The sequence below is a fragment of the Uloborus diversus genome, chromosome 7 (assembly GCF_026930045.1).
Source record: "Uloborus diversus isolate 005 chromosome 7, Udiv.v.3.1, whole genome shotgun sequence".
NCBI classification, from domain to species: Eukaryota; Metazoa; Arthropoda; class Arachnida; order Araneae; family Uloboridae; genus Uloborus; species Uloborus diversus.
In genome coordinates, this window is record NC_072737.1 from 167,995,580 (window position 1) to 168,019,291 (window position 23,712).

General features: G+C 35.1%; 1 protein-coding gene across 1 annotated transcript in view; it reads left to right on the plus strand.

The window, feature by feature from the left end:
* The first annotated feature begins 10,832 nt into the window (after positions 1–10,832).
* Positions 10,833–23,712, plus strand: part of LOC129226993 (uncharacterized short-chain type dehydrogenase/reductase y4vI-like) — a 76,907-nt gene continuing 64,027 nt past the window's right edge. The window contains exons 1-3 of the mRNA XM_054861622.1: positions 10,833–10,982; positions 12,437–12,560; positions 18,919–19,025. Of these exons, the coding sequence (XP_054717597.1) occupies positions 10,893–10,982; positions 12,437–12,560; positions 18,919–19,025 (321 nt within the window). The 5' untranslated portion in view covers positions 10,833–10,892. The remainder of the gene's footprint in view (positions 10,983–12,436; positions 12,561–18,918; positions 19,026–23,712) is intronic.

Sequence of the window (23,712 nt, forward strand, 5' to 3'; positions counted from 1 at the left end):
ATTTTATTTCTAATGTAAAATAAACTAACAGTATTTTTGATTTAAAACCGTCCCAAAAATAAAATAACAGTTCTTTTGAAGTATTCAAGGGATTTAATGAAATACCGAGTTGCAGAAACAAAACGAAAGAAAGAAGCTGACAATCAGCAGTATTAAAAATAAACTAGTGGGAACAAAGATATTAATTACAAAAATATGAAAATAAAATTCAAACAAAGAAACACCCTTAAACAATACAGTAATAAAATTTTTAAGCGTGAAAGAGTAAAATGCAATGTACCGATCGCAAATTAATAATAATAATAATAATAATAATAATAAAATAAAACTCATATTTTGGTGCAATAAAACCATTTTTGTTAAAGATTTGTTTTGTCAAAAACGAAAACATTCTTTCGAGAGCATCCATTAATCATTTGAAAATACCAACACTTTCAGCTCCTGTTGTCATAAACTATGATACAAAAAGCAAAGCAAATATTAAATTAGTTTTAGTTAAAAATAATCAGCAGCTACTACCAACGCCTCGGAAGGGTTTCTGAATCTGCTTCAGTACTTCCGAAGAAAAAATTCAAAAGTCCCTTTGATTTCCGAATTATGTCACCATTCAAAACGTCTTTAATCAATTTCTTACATTAATGCTCTAAATTCTTCCTAAATAATAGATAAAGCTTGGAAAAAAAATCTCTAATTTTAATGAATGGTGTTAGTTTTAAACAACTAAGAAGTACTTGAAATACACCGTCAGCTCAGTCATTTCTAGCCGAGGACTGCAGTTTTGTGCTTATTAGAACTCATCAGCCCGGCATAGGGAAGTGACTGAGCTGGAGATGGAAAACCTCTTAAGGAAGCCAAGAGTGCGAAACAAACTGGTAGCTAATATAGAATTAGCAGACCAGACGAGTGACCGAAGCAATGGTTCGGTTCAACTCGAAGATTGAACGCAAGGCAAGGTATATTCAGTAAATTACCGCCCATTAGCCACTCATGAGTGCTAATAAGCACGAAACTGCAGTCCTCGGCTGGAAATGACTGAGCTGGCGGTGTATTTCACGTATTTCTGCTTTAGCCCTGGCTAATGGGCGGTAATTTACTGAACTAAGAAGTACCACTAGAGTTTAATTTCAGAAATTGAGGGAGTGGGAGGAGGGGCATACAAGTGTTCTCGGAAATACAAAAAATTGTCGTAAAAAATAGAGTTCAAAATAATCATAAACATTAAGCAGAAAAACCCTTTTAAAACTTGCACCCGAGTTCGTTTTGACGTGCAGTGGCGGATTTAAAATATAGCAAATGTTGCAATTGAGGGAGAGACCCCATAAACATAGGGGCACCGTGGGAGTTACAAAAATGTTTGTGGTAAATGTTTTACAACTTCTGTGATAGAGAAATAGGGCCCCCGAAAATGTGCTTCGACGGGACCCAAACTTGTAGCTCCGCCGAAGCGAGACAGAAAAGACTGCATTACTGTGATTCATATTACAAACATCAAAAAATTAAAAATTACCGTCGGTTCAACAGGAATCTAACAGAATGAAACAAAACCGGTTTTGCCATCTCTTATTTGTTTCCATAGTTTCCAATTCGGCAATATATCACCAAATGATCGTCAATCTGAGACGCTATATTAGTTTTGCATTGAAATAAGTAATTAATAGCCACAAAAAATGAGTAAACAGGCTTTTCAGAACACCCGATCGAAAATGAAAAGGGAAGTACACAACTGGAATGTACGCACATCCCACATGCGAAAAGTTATCCTTCTACAGCTTACCATTTTTGAGTTATGACTTATGAGAGATACATACGTACATCCAGCTGCAAGAACCAACGCAATAATTAACTTGTTTGGTACCTGAATGCAGTATTAAAAACTCTTTCAGGGGTGACTAAAATGGAAATCCATACTGAAATTTAATTAAACAATTTTATATGAAAACAATAACTCCCTTTACTTCGTATAAAAAAGTAAAACAGCAAAAGTCCTTTTTTTTCAAAAACATCGGCCAATTCCATCGGCTTTTCGATGTTTCTTAAGGCCGATGGGCCGATGTTTCCTGCAAGTTAGCATCGGCCGCCGATGCCGATGGCTAAATTGTTGAACCATCGGCGCCGATGCATCGGCCAGGCCGATGAATCGGTAGAGTCCTAAACATGAGTACCGTAGATTTTATGTAAAGGGTGTTTTTTTTAGAGGTATAGAACATTAAGTTGGCAGCACTGTTTGATATGTGTGCCATTTTGATAGCTGTCACTTGTTTTGTGTTCAGTTCGGTTTGCCATTTCATCATGAATAGACAACAAGGCGGTGCAACATACCACACAGTGCGTGTCACAAATGATTTATTAAAAGAAACGTTCGATGAACGAATAATTTCGCGTAATGGACCCGTGAATTGGCCTGCAAGATCATGCGATTTAACACCGCTGTACTACTTTTTGTGGGGCTATGTGGAGTCTCTGGTCTGCACCGATAAGCCACAGACGATTGACGCCTTGGAAGAGAACATTCGCCACCTTATTACTGACATACGGCCTCTATTGCTGCAAAAAGTGAGAAAATTGGACTTTCCGATTTGACTTTCTCCGAGCCAGCCGAGATGGCCATATGCCAGAAATCATATTTAAATAAAAATGGCAAAGAATCATCTTTCGAATAAAGCAACATTCGTGGCAATTAACAACATTTAACTGTGTTTTATTTGAACCTAAAGTTCTCTACCTCTAAAAAAACACCCTTTACATGGAGGATGGGACATACGTGACTATATGGTCTGTGAAAGATACAAAACTTCCGCCAAGTTTCCAAAATTTGGCTCATTTATTATTTAATTTAGAAAAATTTAAGCAGGATGATCTTAATTGTTCTTACAAATTAGGAGGGGTGATAGAACTCATCCAGATGATTACAAAGGAACATGGGGTCTCGTTCCACTCTGAGAGGACTATTGGAATTCCAGCCTCAACTTACTACAGCGGTGGGACATGCATTTAATTTTCAATTATAAAGTAATTTTGAATAAATGTAGAAGCATGACATTAGGAATGCGATGTATTCAACCGATGCATTTTCATGACATGTTTCCTAAATAAAAATATAGTGTATTTTTTAATCATTATTACAATTTTTTTGTTAATATTAATATTCTGATGCATCAATAACTTGAAGAAAATATAATTTATAAATTATATGCATTCGATAATTTTTAAAATAAATTTTGAATTTAAAATCCCGTGGTTCTTAAAAGGTTGAAAACGATTAATTACATTCTCTGCGTCTTTTATTAATTTTAGTCATCGATAATCGTGTTATTTTAATGTTTGAACCCTTAAAGTGGTTGGTTTAAACCCTTAAAGTGGTCATTTTAGTCATCCATAATCGTGTTATTTTAATGTTTAAACCCTTAAAGTGATTATTTTAGTCATCCATAATCGTGTTTTTTTTTAAATGTTTGAACCCTTAACGTGGTTGCTTTCTACCCTTAAAGTGCTTATTTAGTCATCCATAATCGTGTTATTTTAATGTTTAAACCCTTAAAGTGGTTGGTTTGAACCTTTAAAGTGGTTATTTTAGTCATCCATAATCGTGTTTTTTAATGTTTGAACCCGTAATGTGGTTGGTTTCTCAAAAAACATTGTAAAACTTTTGTTGGCTGTTACTTCTCGTTTAAATTGCGGGGACAAAAATTTAAAAGCATATATTTTAATCCATGTATATGGTTTATGGTTAAGAAAACATTTGGCAACATTATGGCTTAAACTGAAAAATAACAAACTTTTACAACCAATATCATAAAACAAAAAAGTGATAGAAATTCCTTACTGTTCAATATGTGACAATTTTTTGTTCAGCACAGAGTAAAAACAAGTTAGTATTATATTCACAAGTGCACAAAACTGAAGAAAGCGAAAATGCAGCAAATGCTGAAAATATAAGTCTAAACGCGCATGTGTTGGAATCATAATGAACCTTTCCACATTTGAAAGAAAATGAAGTTAGGATCCACAAGTTGTTTCACACAACTTTATTTCTGCGACACAACTCGAGTCAGTTTCAGTGGAGAAGCAATTTCTTTTAATTAGCAAACAATTTTAATGGGGTCGTTTAAAAAATTTTAAAAGTATTTTTTTCTGAAAGAGCATGCTTAAAAACATAGGATCTGACCATTTTTTAAATAATTTGTTTAAGTTTAATATTTTTATTAAAAAATTACTTAAATCGGGGCGCTTTCAATGTTTATGCTTCTGTCCGATGACATCACAAATGATGAAATGCTATTTTGTGTTGCTATTCTCAGTGCAAAATATTTAATTCGCATCTTTACCCACGTGTATTGGCAACGATATGGTTGATAGCAAGCGTAGAGCGCAGTTTTAATTCGCTTCTTGATTATCATAACGTGGAATCGCGGTAGAAAGATGCGGCAAAGTGGATCATTTGTGACGTCATCAAGACCACGCCTTGTTTGAAAAATCGGATATTTAAAAAAATTAATTAAAAAATAACTGTTGGGAAAATAAAAGTATTTTCTGGGTCCAAGTTTTTTTTTTTTTTTTTGCTTATTCTATCAATTTCAGTGACAAAAAGTACTACTTTTGACTGAAGGAAACAACTCCATTGTAAATTTGTGAGCAATAACTCTGGACGTCTGTGTACACATTTTGTGCTGAGGCCAAATAACACTGTGCGACACGATTTTTCTAACATGAATACCATTACGTGTATTGAATTACTTATTTAATTATAACCGAAATTGCCAAATGATATGGGTGTCTAACACGTCACGTTTCTTAGTTATAGCCTCTAGGACATTTTCATGCATCCTCGCTTATTATGTGACAAAAATATTTGAATTCCATACATATTTCGACCATTAGAAATATAAAACAACCTATTAGTATATACTGTGAAAAATATCATCTGCAACATATTCAGTAAGTTACCGTCCTATAGCCAGGGCTAAAACAACAATACATAAAATACACCACCAGCTCAGTCAATTCCAGCCGAGGACTGCAGTTTCGTGCTTATTAGTACTCATCAGCCCGGCATAGGGGGACTGAGCTGGAGGTGGAAAACCTTTTAAGGAAGCCTAGAGTGCCAAACAAACTGGTAGCTAATACAGAATTAGCACTGACCAGACGAGTGACCGAAACAATGGTTCGGTTCAACTCGAATATTGAAGGCAAGGCAGGTATATTCAGTAAGTTACCGCCCTATAGCCAGGGCTAAGGCAGAAATACATGAAATACACCGCCAGCTCAGTCAATTCCGTTGAACCGAACCATTGTTTCGGTCACTCGTCTGGTCAGTGCTAATTCTATATTAGCTATCAGTTTGTTTGGCACTCTAGGCTTCCTTAAGAGGTTTTCCACCTCCAGCTCAGTCGCTCCTATGCCGGGCTGATGAGTGCTAAAAAGCACGAAACTGCAGTCCTCGGCTGGAATTGACTGAGCTGGCGGTATATTTCATGGATCATCTGCAGCAATTATTGTTTAACAAAATGTTTTATTTCAATTAGAGATGCTGTATGTTTTTGAAGAGGCAACACTTATTATTTAATTTACCTCTGAGTCAGCAGAGAAAGGATTCTTCCGCATTTACTTACAAAACTTGGTTTCTCGAAAAATATCGTCAAAGCTGTGTATAAAAATGGTCCAAGGATTTTTGCATTTGAAAAGAATATTTCCGTAATGAGTGATGCTAAATTAAAAGAAGGCATTTTTGTGGACCCACAAACAAAAAAGCTTATGAAGAACATTGACCTTGACGAAAATCTCACCCAAAAAGAACTAGCGGGTTGTTATCGCTAAAAAAGGTAATTAGAGGATTTTAATCAGTCATAAAACTGAAAATGCCCACTTTTTGGTGAAAACTTGTTCCAAAAATATGAAACGATGGATGCAGAATGTCATCAAACTGTACATTTCTTGCATTCTCACTTCGAGTCTCCTTTCTCTAAACCTTGCAACGGTGAGTGATGAACAAGGTGAACGCTTTCATCAAGATATTAAATGCGTATAACGTTACCAAGGAAAATAAAATGCAAAAATGTTGGGAGATCACTGTTCAATTCGAGAGGATTTTACTACTTGTAAGAGGAAAAAATAATTTTTCCTCATTTTTTTAAAAATAAAATGTGGCTTTTTTTGGGTGTTTTTTTTTTAGAGGTATAGATCTTTAAGTCGGGAACTGTTTGATCTGTGGGCCATTTTGATAGTTGTCACTTGTTGAACAATCATGATTGCTTATTGTTCTTATTTGACCGTTTTTGGTGTCCGTGTCTTTTTCAACTTGGACCAGAAGCCTTTGCAGCACCACCGCCCACCGTCCTCTGCTGGCGGCGCGGGGCGGCTGCTCCGGTTTTGAGCATGGAGCTACGAGTGATAAGGAGCCGACACGGCAGAATACGCTGAAGCCGCTTCGGAAGCTTAGTTAACTGTTCTTTTAACTGGCAGCCATCTTGTGGTTTGCAAAACATTGGAAGATTGCAGTCATTACATAGTATGTTCTTCATATTCAGAAGTTAAATATGACAAGCCGTACGGCTTATAACTGTACAAGTCGAGCTACAAAGAAGGTGGAGTGCCCGCTTAAACGAATACCGTCAGTTCCAAAGAAATATTATTTGATTAAACGAGGTATATATTTGATAAAGCTGGGGGAAATTTCTTTACTTTTCCAAATTTCTAATACCTGCAGCAATTGCTGTATACTGGAAGTAATTATTCATTTATATCCGTCTAGTTTAGTTTTCGCGAAAAAAATAAGGTTGGAATCAGTGTTTCTTTCAGGAATATCTCCGGGGGGGGGGGGACACTGCCTTCCCAAAGGATGCCAACTGCCCCCCCCCCGGAGAAGAATTCGTTTTACACTACCAGGAGAAGTTTTCTTTTTTCTTTTTTTTTGAATGAAAAAAAAGGAAATAATAGAAAATTCTGACATCTTTCTGGAAGGGGGGGGGGGGGGTTCAGCCTCTGGTGGTCTCCATTTTGTCACTTTCAATGAAAAGTCTGCCTCTGTCCAGGGGTGGATACAGAAAACAATTTTAGGCCTGGTCCAGGGGTGGAGTCATACTGAAGAATGACCCCCCCCCCCCTGCATGAAACTACGATTTCCGGTACGAAAAGTTTCTGAAACTAGTTGAGGGTTAATAAAAAACAAAAAATCGTTTAGGAATAAGGCACCTAATTGGGAGATAAATGTTGTAAATTAATTTTATAAGCCATGAAACGAAGTAGTAGTTCAAATATTTACTTTCATAAATAATTAATGAATTGAAAAGACTGTAATCGTTTACATTTGGTGCATAAATTGTTTGAACACAGTGTATAAGGATATGTTGTCGGCGGTTTAGGGAGGGGGGGAAGCACATTTTGTCCCAGGAAAAATACGGGCAATTAATGTTGGACGCTTAACAAACAAGAAGGGATGTTTCCTTTTTTGTCTGTTGTCTATTTATTGCTGTTGTTCAAGATAGTCCCCCCGGGGGGGGGGGTTACCTGGCGTAGATTGTGCCATTGAAATTTTTAGGGAAGATTGTTTTTAGGGGTATTTTTCTCTTTTTCTAGGGGGGGGGGGTGTCTGGCTCTTTAGCGGGTCTTTGTGGTATTTGTGTGCACTCTTGCTGTTGGTGGGGGATAGGCAATCGTGTGATGAGGGGAGGGTTTGGAACTATGGTCTCTATTCAGTTGTAGACTCAGATATTGTATTGGTGAAGTCATGGTGGAGTGGTCTGGTTCGGGTTCTTAAGACATGTGTACTGTGGGCGCTCATGCTACAACCTGGTTGGAAATCACTGTATAGAGGGGGGGAATAGTGAGCTGTTTAGAGTTATCTTTGACGGGCTGTAATGGAAATGCCTATGTTCGTTTCTCTTTTGTTTGAAATTTTAAAATTATTATGAGAGGGTAATTTAGTATTTGTTTCTTAGAGAGGGGGCGGGGGAAACGGGTCGTGTCCCACTCTTTAAATACGCCTTTGACCCCTCCTTACTCTTAAAGTGCCCTGCCCCCCTAAAATATGCCAGCCCCCTCAACAAATTTTTAAAGTGCTCCCCCCCCCCGGAGCAAAAAGTCTGCAAGAAACCCTGGGTTGGATAGTTTTTTGGAAAGACCTTCTCTACTGTAAATATTTGTAACATTCACTATGTTTGCAATGTCACTTTACTGTGAAAAGTGGAAATAAAAGTTTTTTTTGTTTAGAATGTATTTAAACTCATCGCACAGCAATTGTTCAGTTTTTGTTACAGGAGTTTTACGCAAACCCTTTTTAGGTCCAAGTGAAATATTATAAAGTTTTTATTTTCTATACGTTTTCAAAAAGTAATGTTGTCCTTGATTCAAACGGAGGCTCCTTTTGTTTTTCTTGAATAAATATTTATAGACATATTTTGTTGCTCCGGAATGTGTTTTAAAAAAACGAAAAATATAACTTCATTAATTAATAGTAATATCTTTGTTATGTAATCCTGAAGTATTCAGTAAATAAATATTTGTAATATTCATTTTGTTTTGCATCTTCCCTTTTCAAAAATAAATTGGGAATAAGTAATTCAAATCAAATGGAAAAGTCTATTCATTTTCCTATTTCCATCTTTCATTTATGTTTAAAGCCCTTTTTAAGAATATTTACCTAATGCAAACTGTTTTGTTGGTTTCAGTTAATTTTAATTTTCATAATACTCGATGAATAAAGTATTCAAAAATCCAATGTGGTTTAAATTTATTTTAAGTTCAAGTACACGATACTTAAAGATTTAGTTCAAATAAAAGTCTTCGTTCTTTAAACAAGAGCCTTGAAATCATTACAGACAGTTGGAAATGTATTTTTATACCCTGCTTTCAGCATTAATTTTAATAAACCCCCCTTTGCTCTAAAAAAAAAAAAAATCATTAAACTGGTGGGGGAAAAACCTTTGAGTACTGCTCTTCAGAAAACCATAAATTATCTACTCATATTGTTCAAAAGCAAAGCTATTGAGGCAACAAGCGCATATAGTCGAAAGCGTACGATGCAAACCACAAGATGGCGGCGCGTATGTTCGCGGTTGCTTCACTCCCATTGCAGAGTTTCAGTAGCGATGTCTTCTCCTTATCACTCGTAGCTCCATGGTTTTGAGCTATCCGATCTCCTGGTCGGAGGCGTCCATGTCCTACACACACGCACGTTCACACACATACACACACACGACTTCACACACATACACTCAAACACGCCTACGTGCATACACACAGGTCTACGCACACACACAACTATGCACACGTAACCGCCCGGGAGCAGAGGCAGACTTGGGGGGGACAAGAGCCGTTTCTAGAAACAATAACTCCAATGAGTAGGGTCCTGTCTCACTTCGTGATTGCGAAAAACATAATTTGGATTCAAAATTTCAGAATTCAAATTAATTATTATTATTATTTTTTTTTTTTTGTGTTTAGTTTGGTTTGCCATTTCATCATGAATAGACAACAGGACGGTGCAACACGCCAAGCAGCGGGTATCACAATTGATTTATTGAAAGAAACTTTCGGTGAACGAATAATTTCGCTTAATGGACCCGTGAATTGGCCTGCGAGATCATGCGATTTAACAACGCTGGGCTATTTTTTGTGGGGCTGTGTGAAGTCTCAGGTCTACACCGATAAGCCACAGACGATTGACGTCTTGGACAAGAACATTCGCCACTTATCACTCACATACGGGCCCCCATTGCTGCAAAAAGTGATACAAAATTGGACTTCCCAATTAGACGTTCTCCAAGCCAGCCGAAGTGGCCATATACCAGAAATCGCATTTAAATAAAATTGGTAAAGAATCATCTTTCGAATAAAGCTAAATTCATGGCGATTTATATCATTTAACGGTGTTTTATTTGAACCTAAAATTCCATACCTCCAAAAAAAAAAAAAAAAAACTCCCTTTATTACTATATCTGCCTCAATATACAAAACATAAGTAAATAAATATGTTTAGATTTGATTTAAATACTTCGGTTTTTAGCCATTTATAGAAATTAAATTTGTCATAATTTTAAAATGATACGAGTTACAAGAATTTTGCATATATATTTATGTTTAGCAGGTTCAATTTGACTTAAATCTGCTATTTAACTCAATGTTAGAGAAAAAAAGAAAAATTCCGCCACACAGTGCAATGTATCCTGAAATGAAATAAAAACAATAAAATAGCTATTGTTATTTTTGAATAATTTGACATTTTTCCCTTTAAATTTTAATTAAGTTAAGCCACAGAATTTTTTACTTTAAAAGAATAATATCCAAAAATGTGAAGGGGTTGTCCATAAATAATGATGTCAACCTTTTTTCATCATTTTCGACCCCGCAGTCGCTTGTCTCTGTCACATGTCACGCTATATTACACACATTACTGCTATAAAAAATGCGCACTGTCACACCTGCTACTCCCTCCTCCCTCCCATCACAAACTGTCATGATTTCTCGAAACTTGAGATCATTTGGGGACAGCCCCTAACCTCCTGAAATTAAAATAAAATGATATTTCTTTGAACTGACACGATTTTTTTTTTAAACATTCAATGGTCATTTTGAGTGTGAAACACTATAAAAACTTAAAGTTTTATCTTTCTGGAATATCAATTTGCTCATTCATGCCACCTCCTGTCCAAACTGTGATTAGATATCACGAAAACTTCCATCTGAATTATTATCTCGAAGTATGATAACTGATTGATCCATTTTTGTCCTTGTGGACGTCGGATTATATCTCCTTCATTGTGTTAGCAGTATACGATTAATTTAAACTATTTTTTTTACATGCCTCTGAGTACTAGCGCCAAGCAACTCTCGCATTAAAAGCTGTGCTTTCGTAGAATAAAGTAGCTCTTATCCTTCAAGTCATAAGTTCTGTCAACATGGCTGATCACCCTGTTGCTATAGTCACTGGCGGTGCTCAGGGAATTGGAGCTGCTATTGTGAAAGCCTTGCTTCATAAAGGCTATCGAGTAAGCAATTATTTTTATGTGAGATTGAAGGATAATACTGGAGAATATTCTTCAGTCGTCAGTGCTCGGTAGTAGCTATTTCAGTTGCAGTCGGTTTTTTTTAATAGTCCCCCTTTTTAGAATAGACTGTGGATTCCGATAGTGGACGCTCTTTTTGTCTTATTTTGTTAAAGTGTTAAGCAATAGATATATTTTCAGAATTTTCTGATTTTTTTGAGCAATCACGATTATTTATTGCATTCATTTGACTGTTTTTGGCGTGCTATGATTTTATTTTCCCACCGCCACCCTCCGCACCATCACCGTCGACCAGCTCCTCACGATGCTGCTCCTCTAGCGAAAGTCATCTCCAGGTTGCATCCATGTCCTACACACACGCGCATACATACACAACTACACACACAAGCGCACACATACACACACACACACACAAACACATACACACACGCATACATACAGACACCTACACATACACTCAAACAAAAACATACACACAACTACCCACACATTCATGCCTGCACACAGACACAAACACATATGCCTACACACACATCCCCCCACACACATTCATACACACAACTACCCACACACTCATGCCAGCACATAGACACAAACACACCTGCTTGCACGCACATACACATATCCCCTACACACAAACAAGCATACCCTCACACACAAACACACACGCCTACATACACACACTCGTGATTGCGAAAAATATAATTTGAACTCAAGACGTCAAAATTCAATTTAATTTTTTTTTCTCTTTTTCTTTGTTTTGTTGAGCAATCACAAATTGCCGATTATCCTCACTTAATTGAAGTTGTCGTTCAGGGTCACTTTTGAGGTCCACCATCCTCCACGCGCGGGTGCTCCTCTTGGGCGGTGGTGTCCATGTTCCCCGAAACCGATTTTATTTACAAAAAAGCCTCTCCACTTCACACAATTCTTCAGGTGTGATAGCGGACTTAAGTAAAATTTTCTGAACACAGTGTGAAATGTTCGGAAACTATGAAAAAGTCTCCCTTTCCCCTCCCCGTGAAAACCCTTTAAATATGCATGCAAACAACATTGCAAAATAAATAAATAAATAAATAAAAATAAATAAATAAAATAAATAAATGAATAAATAAAAAAATAATAAAAGTTTTTTTAAAAATAGTTTTTTAGTTTTAGAATGTGTTGTCGTCTCAAAACCCCTGCATAACTAACTCACTGAAACTCGCTTAATTTGGTGACTTTTCTTAAACTTCGGCAAACTTGAAGACCTCATATTTCGATAACGAGGGCACGAAGTCAAATAACCTATGAGTCCATAAACGTGTTTCAGAAAGCTCATTTGTTAATTTTTCCATTTTTTCTGTTTTAGTTCTTTCGCACATCTTATTTACGTATGCATTCTATAGTCATGATTTAATTCATCTTAGTATATAATGTGTTTTTTTTATTGGTAGGTATGCATTGCGGATCTTCAAGAAATGAAAGGGAAGCAATTTGCTGAGAGTCTTAATAATGAATTTGGTGCGAATAAAGCCATATTTATATTATGCGATGTAACGAAAGAAGAGGACATAGAAAGTTAAGAATTTTTCAGTCTTTTAAAGCATACATGTATCTATTTTTTGAGTACTGAAACTATCTGGAAGTAGGCATATCATAGAATTACAGAACTCGTACTATCAGAAATATACGAGTCAGGGGTGCCCATCTCCCCACGTGCAATGGCGCAAATCCCCCCCCCCCATTTTCCTCAACCCTCTTTCCCTTTTTTATTTTTTAGTTCTTTTTTATTACATTTATTTTTTCAAATAATTTTTATTTATTTATTTATTTGTTTAAATATTTTAATTTATTTTTAAATATTTTAATTTATTTTTAAATATTATTTATTTATTTTTGTTTATTTATTAATTTTTAGTTATTATTATTATTATTATTATTATTATTATTTTAATAGAAAAGATGTGTGCTACGCCAATGACACACACACTCACAAAATGAAATGAAATATAAACATATTGCAATAAAAAAAGGTAAAATAAATAATTTAAATTTCAAATAAATCAAGAAATAAATTGAAATAAACAAATTTAAAAAATTAAAAAATTCCCCCCAAAAAATTTGATGGCGCAACTTGCGCCATAGTCCCCTCCCCCCCCTGTGGACACCCCTGATACGAGTTGGTACACGAATTGGAAGTTGCTCCTTTTGCAAGTTAACGGTTAAGTATTTGTTAAACGGAAAAAATTAATTTTGAGTGTTTTCTCCCAAGATGAAAAGAATGTCATCAAAGTTATGAACATCGTCAGATTTAAAAATATCGATCCCTTCTAGCCTAAAAACTGGATAAGTTTAACTTTTATGCAGTTCATCCAGTAGTGGAAATGTTCATGCATTGAAAATCGGGAAGAACCTAACCATTTAGTTTAAATAGTCAGCTTTTGAAAGCTTCAATGAAATTGACTATTTCATATGAGTCGCATATAGGGATTGCAATACCGGTATACCGAATACCGGTATTTAGAGCAATTTTGCAATACCGGTATTTACTGATTAAAATATAGATATTTTCGGTATTAGCTAAAAATAATAAATACTTTTAATTCAAGAATTTTCAATTTAACTTGTTAAATATCTACTTATATTTTAAATGTACATTTATTTTCCCATGATACAGAACCGAAATCAATCTATTGCTGTAAAAATTTAGTTTCAAAAGCATGAACTAATAGAATATCATTAAACAAAAGTATTTTGTGCACCATGTTTTTTTTTTTCCCATTTCCCTGATCGCTCATTTTTTTCTTTTGGAAAAATAATTTTCGAGTGTAATTTTGAATGCCCCCCCCCCTTTGTCTGATGAACAATTTATTCAAACCATCAATTGCAGGAATGCTTTATGATTTTTTTAAAAAATATTTAAATATTTGTATCAACTGTATCAAATTTTGACAAAAACGGTTTCTTGAGATATTTGCATAATTATAATTGCAACGAATTTTGGTGATTTTCTTATTATGACATTTGTTCCTTCATTTTATATTTGTTCAAATACGTTTTCATAATAATACAATTTTTGCACAAAATTATGAAATGTGGCAACGAAACAATATGTTTTGAAGCAATTTTTGAGAAAGTTCAAAAACCGACATTAATACCGGTATTCCGGTATCACGTTTTAAAAATACCCAATACCGGTATTGAATTTTTGGTCCGGTGTTGCAATCCCTAGTCATATATGTTAATACAGTGAAATTCCGATACAACGAATACCAATACAACGAAATTTCCGTTTCAACGAAGTAAATTTTCAGTCCCGATTTAATTTCCAATACATTGCTTGAATTCTCTTACAACGAAATTCCCAATATAACGAACAAAATTTGCGGTTACTTGCAGTTCTTTGTAACGAGATTTAACTGTATTTTTATAATTTGTATTCACACTATCGGACATTAGTTTTAACCTCATTCTACTTCATGAACCAGTGGTGTAGGACTAGGTTTAATCATTTGCCTATAGAGAGTAGGGGAAGGTAATGTAATGACGCTCAGCGGGTAATGCCGCTCACCCAAATATCTCTAAATCGAATAGAATTGAAAGATTTCAATTGGTACCGTCATGTAGCTAACGTTATTACAAATTTATAGTTAGAATATAGTCAATGTCGGAAGGATGGTGTTTTTTAAAAAAATTTTTTATCCTGACGTAATGTTTTGAAGTTGTATTATTTTGACCATCTAACTCTCAGATTAGGCTTGAGCATTCTCTTTTTCAAATGATAGTTTATTTATAACGGCTATTAAATCTTTTTGTTTCGCTGTAAGCTTACGGTTTTTTAAACTTTTTTTGGCGCCAATTACAGAGCGTTTAAGTCCAACATAGCAATGAAGGGTAATGACGCTCACGTGAGCTAGTGAGTATATCACAACAGATAACGAAGCGTGATTTCATTGTACTCAAGTTGCGGTTACAATATCTGACGTATAAAGCGTTATTGAACTTACCAAACACCTATCGCACCCCTGTAAGGAAAGTGACACAACTCAAAATGTGAGAAAAACGTACTAGCTCTATTGATTCAAAATCAAATTTATTGCACTTTCTTGCCCCGAAACTCGCCCAGTTAGCTGTCGTAACTGATGCATGGTGTCCTAAAACCGATATAATCAATAGTGATAAATCGTCAAAATTTTACTAAAGGGTGTTTTTTTTTAGAAGTAAGGTAAATGCACCAGTAGTGGCCACTTTAAGGTTTAAATTTGAAAAATAAGGATTCCAGGATTTGTAATAGGTTACAAATATTGTAAAACTTCCGAATATGTGAAATATGTAACATTTACGGACTTTAAAAAAAAATTACCTTTGAAAATTCCCGGATTTCTGTGTTTTATCGATGTCCAAAACGTCCGTAATTAATTCTTCAGACCGATTTTATTTTCTAAAATTTTCATTTAACTCAAGGCACAGCTGAGAATTAATGATAATTTTTATGAATCTCTTGAATCAAAACGGATGAATTAACATTTCCTCACTGAATGCGATCGGCAAAAACTAGAAGCCTAAAAGTCCTCAACCACACAATGAGACATATAAGGAGAGTTAAAAATAATGCTAAATACATAATTATGAATGTCCAAATGGTAAAATCTCATGAAAAAAAAAAAAAAAAACCGAACGAATATTAGAAAAGTGGATGCAATCGGATTTCGAAATGTGTGAAAAATTGGGATTGACGAGTAACAGCGTAAAAAATAGCCAAGATGTGTATGTTTAATCTAATGTGTAGAATTCGATTAATATTCAAAATGTTCTCAAACGCAAAATCCATGACCAATAGACAATTTCCATGATTTTTGAGCATTTTTTGCCGAAAATCATGGCTTTCCATGAACATTTTCGATCATAGCCGAATTCCATGACTTTCCAGGTGCGCGGACACCCTGCCTTTAGTAGTATTGAAAACTTATGCTACTAATATGCGATATCCATTGATGTGCCTTCGTCGCCGTAAGTTGTAGTAAACAAATTGTCCTAGAATTACATTGAATAGTGTGCTTATCTTATTATTAATTATGAATGATTTTGAAGTGATGGTAATTATTCAGTTCATACTTACCAAAGTTTATATGTATAATACTTATATAAGTACATACATTTTCTTTTAATTTATTTTTTAAATTAGCGTACAAAAATTACAAATGCAAATTTTCTATTAAAAACTTTTTCTTTTATCCTAAGTACTTAAGTACTTTGAAAAAAGAAATGTACCATAAAAATATTATTAGTACAGTGGAAATCCCGTTATAACGAGCTTCAAAGAACCGCAAAATTTGTTCGTTGTAACGGGAATTTCGTTGTAATGGAATTCCTGTAGCGCAATAGAAATGAAGTCGGGATTGAAAAGTTCTTTCGCTGAAACGAATATTTCGTTGTATTGGTATTCTTTGTAATGGGATTTCACTGTACATTGGTACTTAATGTAACTATCATATTGAATCAATTTTATTCATCAGTTATTTGAATTTAAAGCAAGTAATGTAAATTCTAAGGAAAGGATGTCAGATGGCCACTACTGACTCATGCATGTGGCCACTACTAAAAATCTCAGATTTTGGAGTGGTCACTAATGGATCAAATTCGAGGTTTAGGAAAAAATTAATAAAAAATTGAACAAATTAAAATTCTGGCATTTTGTAAAATGGGACAATTAAGGGAGAGTTGGGCTATAATACGCTCACTGAGTTTTGAAATTAGTATTGATATTGTAGATCCACAGTTTAAAAAACGCACAAAATATCCTTAACTGTGGCCACTACTGGTGCGTTACCTTATAGAACTTTAAGTTGGCAACACTATTTGATATGTGTGCCATTTTGATAGCTGTCACTTGTTTCGTGTTCAGTTTGGTTTGCCATTTCATCATGAATTGACAACAAGGCCGTGCAACATTTCACACAGCGCGTGTCACAATTGATTTATTAAAAGAAACGATCGGTGAACGAATAATTTCGCGTAAGGGACCCATGAATTGGTCTGCAAGATCATGCGATTTAACACCACTGGAGTACTTTTTGTGGGGCTATGTGAAATCTTCTGGTCTACACCGATAAGCCTCAGACAATTGACGCCTTGGAAGAGAACATTCGCCACCTTGTCACTGACATACGGCCTCTATTGCTGCAAAAAGTGAGAAAATTGGACTTTCCGATTAGACTTTCTCTGAGCCAGCCGAAGTGACCATCTGCTAGAAATCATATTTAAATAAAAATGGCAAAGAATCATCTTTCGAATAAAGCAACATTCATGGCAATTAACATTTAACTGTGTTTAATATGAACCTAAAGTTCTCTACTTCTAAAAAAACACCCTTTACTTAGAAGGAACATCTTCGAACTTTGAGAAGAATGCATTATTCATTTAGACATCAAAAACTAACCGACAAACAATCACATTACAACTTTTTTTGCACCTATTGTAATATTTGAAACTAATGCACTCACTAAAACAACTATTGCGTAAAATCTTCATTTTCTCAAATGCTTTTTTTTTTAATTGTTTCACTTTCCCTTGCCGAGGTGCGATATGAAGTGGTGTGAGCAGCCCACACAACTACTTATGTGACTTTTATCGTACTTAAATCAGGGGTGCCCACTTAGGAGGGGGTCATTGGAACTTGGGGGAGGGGTGTTTTGAGGGTATTTCTCACTTTTTAGCGGGGGGTCTTGCTTTTGGGGGATCTTTGCGGTATTTAGAAAGGGATGTGCACCCTTGCCCTTAGGGGGGTGGGCAATTCTGCCTTAAATCTTAGAACAGGAATTAAAATGGAAGGAGCAAGGCCAATCATTGACTTAGCAAAGGCTGACCCAAAGACCCAAAGTCACGTGACTCAATAACGACGAACGGTTGGCACGTTTTTCGTGAAACAGGCGAAAGAAACCTGATTTCTTCCAATGATTTGCTTTAAAATCTATCACGTGACTTAGGGTCTTGGTTTCACGAATGAAAGTGTTCACTCCCTCCATTTTATCTCTTCTCAATGACTTAAATGATGCATGAAAATCTCTGAGAGCGCAATTACTCAACTATGCCGGACATAACCGCTCAGTCAATGGTGTAGCTAAATAAGCGATTAAAAATTTCCTGTAGGTAATGTGCACATTAATTGATTGCAAACCGTTCTTATGGCTTTGTAGTTTTATTTTTAACTAGTGATAACCCGTACGGCTTTGCCCGTAGTAGAAAATTAAAAGGTCTTTTGGTTCGCCTGTTAACAATTTACAAATAATGTATGGTGAATTTCCTCGCCAATTGGCTTGTGCCCATATTACGGTTTCACGTTATGATAATTTCGCAATTTACTCGTCCATCTTAAGGTAACTTTGTTCTTAAAATTGGAATAGAACAGGAACCACATCGAATTTTCGAAAAATCGCTCCGAGGGGCACACCCCCATGCTACAAACTAACTTTGTGCCAAATTTCATGAAGATCGGCCGAACGGTCTGGGCGCTATGCGCGTCACAGAAATCCAGACACCCTCCGGACATCCAGACAGAGAGACTTTCAGCTTTATTATTAGTAAAGAAAAAGAAATGGTGTTATTTTGTGTAACGTTTGACTAGTTGTTCATTTTTCCCCTTAAAAATGAGTGATATTTCCCGTCTTTCCCCTAATCGAAAAATGCAACAGTTGTGTTTTGGGCAAAAGTGGGTGCAGAACCATTTAGTTACCTGAAAGCATTTATTTTCTCAAAATAATTTCGGTGATTTCGAGAATTTTTTTATGAACAAACCGAAAGTTGGAAAAACCGCAATGGAAAAATGTTTTATAAGATTTAAATTTTCGCAGTTGCGACGGATTCGACTGATTGACCTATGCCACTATTTCGCTCTCAACGGCTCATAGTATAACTATTTATATCGTTATCTTTTTAGGAGTTTTTGAGCATACGAAAAATAAGTTCCAGCGTGTGGACGTTTTGGTTAACAATGCTGGAATTGGTGAACACGAAAATCCAAGAAAAGTAATCGAAGTAAACGTGGTAAGTTACTAATTGTATCAAATTTTTGTCATAATTTATAATTGCAGTCCCCTGGAGCGTGTCTGGAATTCCATTCCTAGACGAACAAAATGATAAGATGATAAACAAATTTGATTCACTTTTGGGTCATTCCACGGAATACGGTAATTTTGTCCCGCACGTGACGCCTCATATATTTCATTAAAAGTAGTAGTACTTTAAAATGGTAATGAACAAAATTCTGTTGCTTAACAACGAACAAAAGTATGTGTGCTTCCTTAAGCAAAAAGTTTTGTCATTGCCTCATAAAATTATAACTTTTCAGTAAAATATAAAGGAGGGTTGCCGTTAATGAACCGATTCCATGACTGGACTTCGAAGATATTTTTCCCACCAGAGTTTTCTCAGGCACGAAATCAGTTGTAGTATAGTGCCTAGAAAGAATAGTGTGCCGATCGGCGCTTTTTCCCCTTCGATTCTTGAAGACAAAATGCATGAAAACCGCTAGAGGGCAGTGCGGTCGAGTTGTACGTTCAATTTCGCGGTGTTTACATTAGTAGACGCGGGATTTTGTTACAATTTAGTTCCGCGTTTCTCTCTTTTACCTTTATTTCGTGAATATTTCATGAAACAGCGTTTAAGGCTTTTAATGGAGGCATCAAATTTTAATCTTAGAAGAAGTAAAGCTTCATCTTGTTTCGTACCAGGGTGCAAAAGTGGATACAAAACATGCAAAAAAAAAAAGTTTCGCTTTTTAAAGCTGCAGCAGATGAAAAAAAACTAAAGAAGTGGAACTCGTTAATTCCCAGGTTAGATAAAGTTTTTGATAAATACTGCTCAATTTGTGCTCTGCATTTCGAAAAACATTTTATTGAAACGCATAATGAGCATATTATAAATGGTGAGGAAGTTTTGATTCCCCGGGGAAAACTTTTTTTAAAAGACGAGGCAATTACGACAATTTTCCCAAATCTGCCAACATACTTTACTAAAAAAATACCAAAGCAAAGGTCCATCAGGAATTATGCAGTTAAGAAAAATGTTCCCTGTTTGAAAAAAATAAAACTTGATCTTTCCGCAGATGAAACTGAAATAACCACGTATAAATCTATTATAGATGAAATTGTTCATATTAATTTGCCTAACGAATATTGGGTTTGTATGAAATTTAAAAAATCTCCAAATATTGTAGTTTTTATATATAATGAAAATTATGTGGAAAATAATATTGACGATAAAAAGATCATTATTGAAGTAGAAGAAAATTTACAAATCAATGCTACTATTTTGGTCAAAGGTGTAAAAGTAGATTATCCTGTTCTTAGACTCAGACTGAGAAGCCCTGATAATTTTAATTAGCTTCAAGAATTTAGAAGCAGTTTTATTTTGTAACTAACGGTACCCGCACGACTTTGTCCGAAGGAGAAAATTAAAAGGTCATTTGATTAGCCTGTATATTTACAAATAATGGATGATGAATTTCTCGCCAATTGGCTATGTTCATTCGCTCTTCCCATGTTACGATTCAACGTCAGGATAATTTCGTAATTTACTCGTCCATCTTATGATAATTCTGCTTCGGAAACTGTTTTTAAATTTTAAAAATAAAAAAAGAACAAAATCGAATTTTCGAAAATTCGCTTCGAGGTGCACACCCCCATGCTACAAACTAACTTTGTACTAAATTTCATGAAAATCGGCCGTAATGTATAGGCGCTGTGCGCGTCACAGGGATCCAGACAGAATTCCGGACAGAAATCCAGACAGAGAGATTCGGCTTTATTATTAGTAGAGAAATAAGAGATGCTCTGTTATTGAATACTTAGGGGCCATTCATTAATTACGTAAGGATGATTTTGGCAATTTTTGACCCTCCCTCCCCCATGTAAGGGTACGTAAAAATTTTCACCCCCCCCCCATTCTTATGTAAGATTCCATTTCGTTTTTCAAAATGATAAAATAACAAATCTTGAATCGTTACATCACTGGAATCGTTATTAAATTCACATTATTAAATTAAACCTTTTGCGTAAAAAAATAGTTACTGAAAAGAATCTAAACTGAATGTTTTTTCGACTTTTTTTTTTTTTTGATATAATATTAATTACAAATAAAACATGCCGTACGCAATGCGACTCCTTTATTATATTTTACACTATAAATTCTTTGTAAAACAAATAAAAAAACATCTTATCCTAACACGTTTCTTACCTTCCAGACGCAAATGGAACATAATCTCTGCCAAATCACTTGACCGCGCAATGTCTAATGTGAAATATCGACTTGGAAAATATTATGTAAGAATGAGTTTGACCCTCCCCCCAAGTAAGGGTACGTAGAGGTTTTTCCAACCCCCCTCCCCCTTGGGACCCTTACATATTTAATGAATGGGCCCTTATGGTCTACTATTTTCATTGAAGTAAGGTAGTTTTATAATAAGGTAATAAGGTAATTTTATATGCTTCAAAAAATAAACGAACACCCATGTAACAATTAGCACTTATTACAGAATTTGTCTTTTGCGCAGAAATAAGTTTAATCCGAAAAACGGGGTTTTTAAACTGCGAAATCAGCATGCAATCGCTGATTTAAAACGAGTCTGATTGAGGAGCATAACGTACTACTCGAGTGCAGCGCCACCTGGATTTTCCTCAGATCTGACCTCACTTTTTCCCCGCCGATCGGCACACTACTCTTTCTAGGCACTATAGTTGTAGTGTCCTCTTTTGTCTCAGAACTGTCCAATGCAGAATGGGGTGGTTTCCTTCAGTCAAAAGTACTACTTTTAATCATTGAAATGGATAGAATGAGCAAAAAAAATTACATGGACCCAGAAAATACTTTCATTTTCCCAAAAGTTTTTTTTAATTAATTTTTTAAACTGTCCGATTTTTCAAACAAGGTGTGGTCTTTATGACGTCACAAATAATGCATTTTGGCGCATCTTTCTACCACGGTTCCACGTTATGATAATCAAGCAGCGAATTAAAATTGCGCTCTATGCTTGCTATCAACCCTATCGTTGCCAATACACGTGAGTAAAGATGCGAATTAAATATTTTGCTCTGTGGATGGCAACACAGAATGGCATTTCATCATTTGTGATGTCATCGGACAGAAACATAAACATTAAAAGCGCGCCGATTGAAGTAATTTTTTAAAAATATTGAACTTAAATAAATTATTTTAAAAATGGACAGATCCTATGTTTTAAAGCATGCTCTTTCAGAAAAAAATACTTTTAAAATTTTGGAAGCGACCCCATTCGGTAATTTTCTCCCGCACGTGACGCCTGATATATTTCATTAAAAGTAATAGTACTTTAAAATGGCAATGAACAAAATTATTTTGCTTAACAAAGAACAAACGTATGTGTGATTTATTAAGCAAAAAATTTTGTCATTGCCTCATAAATTTATTACTCTTCAATAAAATATAGCGGAAGGTTGCCGTCAATGAACCAGTTCCATGACTGGACTTCGAAGATATTTTTCCCACCAGAGTTTTATAAGGCACGAAATCAGTTTTAGTGTCTTCTTTTGTCTTAAAACTGTCCAATGCAGAATAGGGTGCACTGTAAAAAATCTCGGAAAACTCTCTGAATATACAAAAAAGCTTTCCGTAATACACAGATTCGTACGCCCTCAGCAGTTTTCTGCTCTTATCAAATACATTTCCCGTTTAACAAGAAAGTAAGAGTCGACGCATGCGCAGCTCACGCTTCAATTTTATAGTCCAGCAGAAAATCCAAACTGAAATTCGTGAAAGCACGCAATGACTCATGTGCGAAGTAACACTCATCAAGGCCATTAGTAGAAGTTTTGTTCCTCGCATGAATTCACTGAAGATAATTTTAAAGTCTTATATTTTCTTGCTAATGTATCGTCATGAGATTGAATTTGAAGCTATGGTCACTTATTTTTAAGTACGAAGTGCAACTTCTCGACGTATGCTCGCGGAAGGAATACAAACTGAAATTAAAAACCAAATAACTGCCGAGAGGACGCCATGAAATTCGTTGCGTTGCATAACTTGTGTAGATAATTTACTTTTTTCTTGGATACTTTTCTTTCTACCAAATGGGTAATTTTTGTAGGCAGAATTTTATTCTGTCATAAAAATCACCTTTTTGGTGACCAAAGCCTGCAAAAGACCACCACCGACGAATAGGTAAGTCGCTTTGCAACTCTATTATTTTAAAGTGATTTAGTTCATATAAATCTCGTTAAAAAAAACTATTCCTCAGTATCATTTTTTCGTTGTGAACTATTGCAATTTGAAAATATTTTACATTACGTAGAACACATATTTAAAGTGCAAGTGTGTCTAGTTTTGTTCTGTAAAATTTATGAATTGAAGATTATAAAAAACTTTAAATAAGTGTTATTGTGTACTTTGCTTTTATGTGTCAATCTCAGTTAATAATTGGCTGAACATTTATGTATCAAGCATTATGAATTAAATGTTATAATATGCAAATTGTCAGGTTTGATAGTTTGTCTTTAAGGTTGCATGTTTTCATTCTCTTGTAAACAGTGTAGCTAGATTGTATGAAGTAAAAAAAAAAAAAAAAAAAAAAAAAAAAAAAAAAAAAAAAAACTATCTCTTGTAATTAGGAACATAGTACTTCAGTATTATCTAAATGACGATATCTGTTTAAATATTTGCATTAGCGAAACGCTTTAAATTAGTTAAATGTGTATTAATT